Source organism: Protobothrops mucrosquamatus, unplaced genomic scaffold (assembly GCF_001527695.2).
Source record: "Protobothrops mucrosquamatus isolate PMUCROS unplaced genomic scaffold, P.Mucros_1.0 scaffold2614, whole genome shotgun sequence".
In the NCBI taxonomy this organism is placed as follows: domain Eukaryota; kingdom Metazoa; phylum Chordata; class Lepidosauria; order Squamata; family Viperidae; genus Protobothrops; species Protobothrops mucrosquamatus.
In genome coordinates this window covers 55711-63815 of record NW_015388668.1, presented here as the reverse complement: position 1 = coordinate 63815, position 8105 = coordinate 55711, and the positions used below count along the sequence as shown (strand labels likewise).

Below are 8105 nucleotides of genomic sequence, written 5' to 3'. Positions count from 1 at the left end.
GTGTTCCAGTATTTGAGGGGCTGCCAGAAAGAAGAGGGGGTCAAATTATTCTCCAAAGCACCAGAGGGCAGGACAAGAAAAAATGGATGGAAACTGATCAAGGAGAGAAGCAACCTGGAACTAAGGGGAAACTTCCTGATAGTGAGGACAATTAACCGGTGGAACAACCTGCCTCCAGAAATCGTGGGTGCTCCATCACTAAATATTTTCAAGAAGAGACTGGACATTCACCTGTCTGTGATGGTATAGGTTCTGCTGCTTGAGCAGGGGGCTGGACTAGAAGACCTCCAAGGTCCCTTCCAGATTCTATTCTATTCTATTCTATTCTATTCTATTCTATTCTATTCTATTCTATTCTATTCCTTTCCTTTCCTATTCTACTCTACTCTACTCTACTCTACTCTACTCTACTCTACTCTACTCTACTCTACTCTACACACTCTACTCTACTCTACTCTACTCTACTCTACTCTACTCTACTCTACTCTACTCTACTCTACTCTACTCCAGTGTGGCCTTATTGTTACTTAGTCCCTTATTTCTGCTTTAGTGCACCCCTTAGGGTAATATCGTTTGTGCCCTTTTGTTCATCTAGAATAATTCCTTTTGAGATTAAAGAGTAAGGTGTTCATGTTTATTTAAATATTTATAGGTATCTTTATAGTTCCATGCACCCGGAACAAGGGATTCAACCTTGAGCTATAAATATTCTCTTCTATCAATGGAATGTTTACTTCCTTGAATCCTTTCTTTTTTCCTTTTAGTGTTCATCTTATTTAGAGTCAATTTAGAGTGAGGTTTTCTACCAACATGTTATAAAAGGAATGTATGGTTCAGAAGTTTGAAAAAATGATGATGTTGAGAGGATTATTTAGTGGGTTAGTAGGCTACGTAAATTAATACGCCATCCCTGCCAGTGGGCCTTCTGCAAGAATATGTAAATGTTGTCTAAAATTCTAAAGAAACTATTAACCACGAGTTCCTTTAGTTGTCCATAGAAAAGCCATTTAAAAAAAAAAAATGACAGAATTGTTATTACATTGTCCTAGAAGGTACACCAGTTCTGTGGAANGACCCTATATCATTCTGGACAAATGGCTGTCCAGACTCTTCTTGAAAAGTTCCAGTGATGGAGCACCCACAACTTCCTTCCTTCCTTCCTTCCTTCCTTCCTTCCTTCCTTCCTTCCTTCCTTCCTTCCTTCCTTCCTTCCTTCCTTCCTTCCTTCCTTCCTACCTACCTACCTACCTACCTACCTACCTACCTACCTAGAACATAGAATAATAAAGTTGAAAAACCTCCAATGATGGAACACCCACAACTTCCTCCCTCCCTCTCTCCTTATCTACTCACCTACCTACCTAAAACGTAGAATAATACAGTTGGAAGGGACCTTGGAGGTCTTCTAGTCCAACCCCCCCCCCCACCCTACTCAAGAAGGAGACCCTATGACCATTTCAGACAAGTGGCTGTCCAGGCTCTTCCTGAAAACCTCCAGTGATGGAGCATTGTGTTATTTTCAAGTAAGAAAAAACTTACTTTCAAGTTGAGTCTGTAGCCCCAGAGGCTGAGAACACCCAACCAAGACCATTCACATGGAAGATTTTGAGTTGAGCTGTTGGGTTCCAAGCTCATAAGCTTCAAAACAATTCCTCTTTGGCCCATTTCCCTTGCATTGCCCGTGAAAGGAGATACACCTAGATAGGGATGTGTACGTATATGTATATACACGTGCCCGCACATACATGCACGCCCCATCTCTATTATGTCTCTTTATATCCACACACACAGATGTACATAGGTAAGCGGCGATCTTGTTTGATGTGGAAGGAGAGAAGATTAAAGAAGAGTGTTGACAGGAGAAGGGAAAGACTGTAGTGACCAAACTTGAAATAGACACTGGGTGTGACTAAGACATTCTCGATTGCCTTAGAATCTTAAGACAGGATGTAGGTTCTTAATTCATACATGGGAAAATGTTGTTTTGAGGTTCTTGTGAACAACCGATCAGCTGTTTTGCAGGGAAACTTAATCTCTGTTATTGTTTTCTTTCTTTTTTCTCTCAAGGATTGCCACTTTCAAGTCAGGGACAAAGTGTTCTGCAGAGAGATTCCTCCCCAGATTTTTGATAACGATCTTTCTCATGCCAAGCCTGCGTTCGAAACGGTTGGGTAGCAATTATTCCCGTGAAAGATCGTGGAGCATTGTGAGCAAAAAAGGTGACACGGCTCAACAAATAATCTACTCGGTGGAACCTCCCAAAGGTGCTGTTTCAAAAGGCAGCTGGACTTTCCTGCGGTTTTATTTTTTTATTTTTTCCCTTTGAAAGCATTTCGCTTTTCATCCAAGGAGCGTCTTCAGTTCTTCGGGAAACTGAAGAAGCTTCTTGGATGAGAAGCGAAACGTCTTCATGGAAAAAACAAGACATGGAAAAAACAAGAAAGTCCAGTTGCCTTTTTTTGAAAAAGCACCTTTGGGACAACCAGGATCTGGAGGACTGAGAATCTCCGTAGACCTTTACTCAGCTGAGTAATTGTAGGGCTCCCTGATGTCGTGGTGACCAATTTTAGATCCTTCCGATTTGTCATCCAAAGATGGCCTCTCTTTTTAGCTGCTTGGTGATGTATGTAAACCAAGGAAATTTACAAAAATGCAGATTGACGGGCTTGCTCATCCGTAATTTGTAAATAGTTATTTTTCGTAGTTATTTCTGTCGAAGATGAACGCCGGGAAGTAGCACTTCCGTTCATCCTTGAGTTTCCTTGTGCACTTCCCCTTGGAAATTCAGAGGCTCTACTGGTTTTCCTCAGGATGGCAAAACTCGGGTTGAAAAAGGTTAAGATACTTTTCGGAGGTCAAAACATTGCACCCCGTGTCAGCTTCCGCGGTAACTGGAATTTTCTGTAGATTTACTTCAATAATATTTGAGGCTTTGCGAGGAATTGGTCACAGTTAAATCTAATTTTGTGAGGCTATTAATGCGGACGCAAGTAAAGTTAGAAATATGTGAAGCTGGCCTAATTTAACCAAACTGTCAGGATTAAAATGTATCTAGAGAGAAAAAGGGTAGTTCTTTTTAAATAACAAGGCTGTTATACACAGGAAAGGAAAGGAAAGGAAAAAGAAATGGAAGGAGAAAGGGGAAGGGGAGGAGGAAAGGAAAGGAAAGGAAAGGAGGAAGAGGAAAGGGAACGAAAGGAGGAAGAGAGAAGGGAAGGGAAGGGAAGGAGGAAGAGAGAAGGGAAATGGTATATAGGGTTTCCTGCCTGAGCAGGGGGTTGGACTAGATGACCTCCAAGGTCCCTTCCAACATCATCATTATTATTATTATTATTATTATTATTATTATTATTATTATTATTATTATTATTATTATTATTATTATTATTATTAGGGAAGGGAAGGGAAGGGAAGGAAAGGAGGAAGAGAAAAGGAAATGAAAGGAAAGGAAGGGAAGGAAAGGAAAGGAGGAAGAGAGAAGGGAAGGGAAGGAAAGGAGGAAGAGAGAAGGAAAGGAAAGGAAAGGAAAAGAAGAAGAGAGAAGGGAAGGAAAGGAAATGAAAGACTTCCAACTTTCATCACAAGAAGTATAAACAATTTAAGCAACCTTCTCTTAATTTATGGCTAATGCTCTCTTCATCTCATCCCCCATCTCTATAAACCATAATGCATAAACATTTCAATCCCAGTGTTGGCAAAAGCCATTTTAAGCATTGCCACAAAGAACAACTTCTCTATCTTCACCTTGATCAACTAAATCAACGTTATATTCCTTTCTTTTACTTCAAACAATCTTAATCTTCAATCCGTTCCAGTAAATGCCGCATAATTTGATTTCTTCTCATTTCTTCTTTGATCTCTTCTCATAAGATTCGTCCGAGCTTTAACAAACTTTTTTGTAAAGTCAGTAATAAAGAATTATCCAGATCATTCTCTTGGTTTACTTGTAAATTCCCTTTCGATTTTTAAAGCATCCGTCAGTTTCTTTTGCACATCCAATGAAACATTTTTACCCGTGTCAGTCTTTCTAACTTGTCATTTGTAGACCCACTTTGACCGTCAGTTAAAACTGGTTCCATTTCTGCCAAAACCTTTTTTTGGGGGGCACAGTCTATCCAAAGAAGCAAATATCACGGGTGGCAATGTTGATATTAGTATCCGATTCCATTTTTTCAAAAATATCCTTCGGTATTTCCAACTTTATCACATTTTGTACCATTCTGTAGCTTTTTTATCCTATTTATGCATTCTTCTCCTTTCATGAAAACCTTGGGTTCCCTCTAGTGTCCACTTCTTAAAACCATTTATGCTTTTATGCGTTAGAAAAAAAAAAATAGAAACAAACTGACTTTCCCACGGGAAGGACTCTTTCTAATTAATTCCAAAATCTCATTTAAAAATTCATCTGGAGCGTTAATCTGTCGGTAGCTTTCTAAAAGGGAAATCTTAATTGGCTTTTTTTCCCCTGTTTATTTCATTTTAAAAAAAAGTTTTTTAAGATGGTACATAATTTTTTTTCATTTAGGAGGGAAGGCAGACCTGCTGTAATTGAAAAGAAGTTAATAAGCAACCTCCGAAGGGGATTAGAAAAGGAAGTACAGACTGGCCTTGACTTACGGCCCCAATTGAGTCCAAAATGTTCTGTTGCTAAGCGAGACATTTGTTGAGTGAGTTTTGCCTCATTTTACGAACATATCTCGCCACAGATGCTAAGGGAATCACGGCAATTGTTAGTAACCCGGTGGTTAAGTGAATCCGGATTCTTCCCCGTTGACTTTGCATGTCGGAAGGACACAAAAGGGGATCACACGTGACCCCCCCGGGACATAGTGCAACCGTCATAACTACGAGTCGGTTGCCAAGGGCCTGAATTTTGATCACGTGACCACGGGGATGCTGCAATGGTTGTAAGCATGAAAAACGGATGATAAGTCACATTTTCCCACGTCGTTGCGACTTCAGACAGTCGCTAAATGAATGGCTGCGTGCCAAGGACAACCTCTGTGTGAACGGAGTATCCCCCTTTTTTTAAGGTTGCTGAGCATAATTTGAGCAAGAAGCAACCTGGAATTAAGGAGAGAGTTCCCGACAGTGAGGACAATTAACCAGTGGAACAGCTTGCCACCTGAAATCGTGGGATGCTCCATCAATGGAGGTTTTTAAGGCTAGACAGTCACTTGTCTGAGATGGTATAGGTTCTCCTGCTTGAGTGGGGGGGGGGGCTGAACTAGATGACCTCCAAGATCCCTTCCAGCTGTGTTCTATTCTATTCTATTCTATTCTATTCTATTCTATTCTATTCTATTCTATTCTATTCTATTCTATTCTGTATTCTGTTCCTTCTTCTCTTCTCTTCTCTTCTCTTCTCTTCTACTCTACTCTACTCTACTCTACTCTACTCTACTCTACTCTACTCTACTCTACTCTACTCTATTCTACTTCTATTCTATTCTATTCTATATTCTATTTTCTATTTTCTATTATTTTCTATTTTCTATTCTACTCCACTCTACCCCACTTCTGTTCTGTTCTATTCATAGGCGTTTGAATAAAGATATCCTGGATCCATTTTTATTCAAATAATCACTGCAACCAGCGTTTTTTGGCTTTTTTAAAATTAGGCGACCATTTGAGGTTCATGACAGAACAACAGTCTTTCACTTAGTTACTTTCAGTTGAATATGTTAATGTCTTCCCTAAATTTCTGAGTCTTTCTCTGCCACCTGTTAATGCTCCGTATGTTATTTTTCTGCCTTTGTCTGCCACCAGCTGCTTGTTTTCTAAGCTGCTCTGTGACTGTGACTAGACATAAAATTAAGGGGAAAAGAGACCTCTTTTCTTAATACTTTTGGTATTTTGTGAAGACATCAGTGGGAAGCTTTCAGAGAGGAAACCCACGGAGCAGAGCGAGACTGTTAACCAGTCAGTGGACTGGAGATGTGAAAATATATGAAAATTGGCCAGAGATTGCTATGAAGAAGAGGATTGCAAACAAATCTGTGTTTTGGTTCAGTTTTCCTCCAAATGAAAATCAGCTAAACTACATAAACCTCATAAATAACTAAATAGGATAGGATGGGATGGGATGGGATAGAATAGAATAGAATAGAATAGAATAGAATAGAATAGAATAGAATAGAATAGAATAGAATAGAATAAATATTGGAGAATAGAATAGAATAGAATAGAATAGAATAGAATAGAATAGAATAGAATAGAATAGAATAGAATAGAATAGAATAGAATAAATATTGGACTATAGAATAGAATAGAAAGAATAGAATAGAATAAATATTGGACTATAGAATAGAATAGAATAGAATAGAATAGAATAGAATAGAATAAATATTGGACTATAGAATAGAATAGAATAGAATAGAAATAGAATAGAATAGGAATAGAATAGAATAGAATAGAATAGAATAGAATAAATATTGAACTATAGAATAGAATAAAATAGAATAGAATAGAATATAATAAATATTGGACTATAGAATAGAATAGAATAGAATAGAATAGAATAGAATAGAATAGAATAGAATAGAATAAATATTGGACTATAGAATAGAATAGAATAGAATAGAATAGAATAGAATAGAATAGAATAGAATAGAATAAATATTGGACTATAGAATAGAATAGAACAGAACAGAACAGAACAGAATAGCTAGGTCCTGTATCAATCAACTTCATGGCAATCGTTCAAATTCCTATTTGAAACTTATTCTTGCTCTTGATCAGCTTCCCTGCTTGGAGAAGCCGGTTGCTTTCATTGGGAACCTAACTACAAAATTACAGGGCAAATGGCTCAGGAAAACACGGAGACGGTATAGGAATCGGATAAGAAAGAAGTACTGCACGCTAGAGTTAATAGCCCTTATATCTCCTTTTTTTTTTCCCGTTTCCCCAGGATCAACCTATAGCGTTCTTTCTATAATGCCTTCGGACTCTGAAAGCAGTAGTTCTCTCAGCAGTACGGGTAAGTGAAGATTTGCCTCTTCGGTTATTTGGTTTGGTTATTTGGTTTGAACATAGGAATGTTCTCACTCAAAATCTTATGCTTAGAATGCTAACTTTAGGTTTTGTTCCTTGATTTTCATTTGGACTAAAATTCAGATAGTAACCTATGAAACCTCTGTTTTGGTTGGCGACTCTTAAGCCAGCAAAGGAACTAGCTTGACCGCACATTTCCTTTTTTACAAAAGTGCTTGGGTTTCATTTGTCCAAAAGTGCATTTTTTCAGGAGGCAACTGGACTTTCTTGCTTTTCTTTGATGATTTGTTTGCTTCTCCTCCAAGAAGCTTCTTCAGCTCTGACTGGATGGTGGGGAATGGAAAGATTTATACTCCTTGCAGACCGTTGGTCGTTTGCATCCTTTTTAGAGAGTCCTTGAGGCCCCATGGAGGTTTACCTGTGTCCTTAGGGTCACCTGAGTGGTGCAAATGGGTCTGGAGCCTTCTTGGCTGCAGGATGTGTCCCTTCCCTGTTGGGAGACAGGCGCAGGCTGTTGGGGACGAGTCTGTGTTGTCTGCATCTCAGACTGAAGCGCAAACGGTTCCTGGAGTCTGCAATGTTTTCGGGAAATCCGTTCATGCTCCCACATCCTTCGAAGGGGGTTCATCCCAAAGTGCATGGCTCAATGTCTAACTAAGGAGGTTCTCAACCAGGGCCTGGATGACTGAGAACATCCTTAGACATTTAGGCTTCATTTCCTATAGACTGTTTCATTAATTATACAGTTTCCAGCGAGCTTTATGCTAGGCAAGTGCTCTAAATCAGTGGTTCTCAACCTGTGGGTCGGGACCCCATTTGGGGTCGATCGACCATTTCACGGGGTCGCCAAGCAAGGCTGTCCGCCATTTTTTTTGTCCGCCATTTTCCCCCCTTTTCCGGAGGGTCCCTTGCACTGGGCCAGCTGGTGGTCGGCCTGCTCCGTCTCTGCCGCTTGCCAGCTACGCCTCGGCCAGCGCAGGGGGCGGAACCACGCATGCACGGTACTCCCGGGCAGGGAAAGTCCTCGACCTACGACCGGTTTAGTCCTCGACTTACGACCGGTTTAGTCCTCGACTTACGACCAGTTGGGGTCACGGCATTAAAAAGGTTGA

At 39.8% G+C, this 8105-nt stretch overlaps 1 protein-coding gene across 1 annotated transcript in view; it reads left to right on the top strand.

Annotated features, from left to right (window-relative positions):
- The first annotated feature begins 6921 nt into the window (after positions 1–6921).
- The window catches only part of DLG5 (discs large MAGUK scaffold protein 5), a 47574-nt gene continuing 46390 nt past the window's right edge, over positions 6922–8105 (top strand). Inside the window, exon 1 of the mRNA XM_015825387.1 lies at positions 6922–6979. Within this exon, the coding sequence (XP_015680873.1) occupies positions 6937–6979 (43 nt within the window). The 5' untranslated portion in view covers positions 6922–6936. The remainder of the gene's footprint in view (positions 6980–8105) is intronic.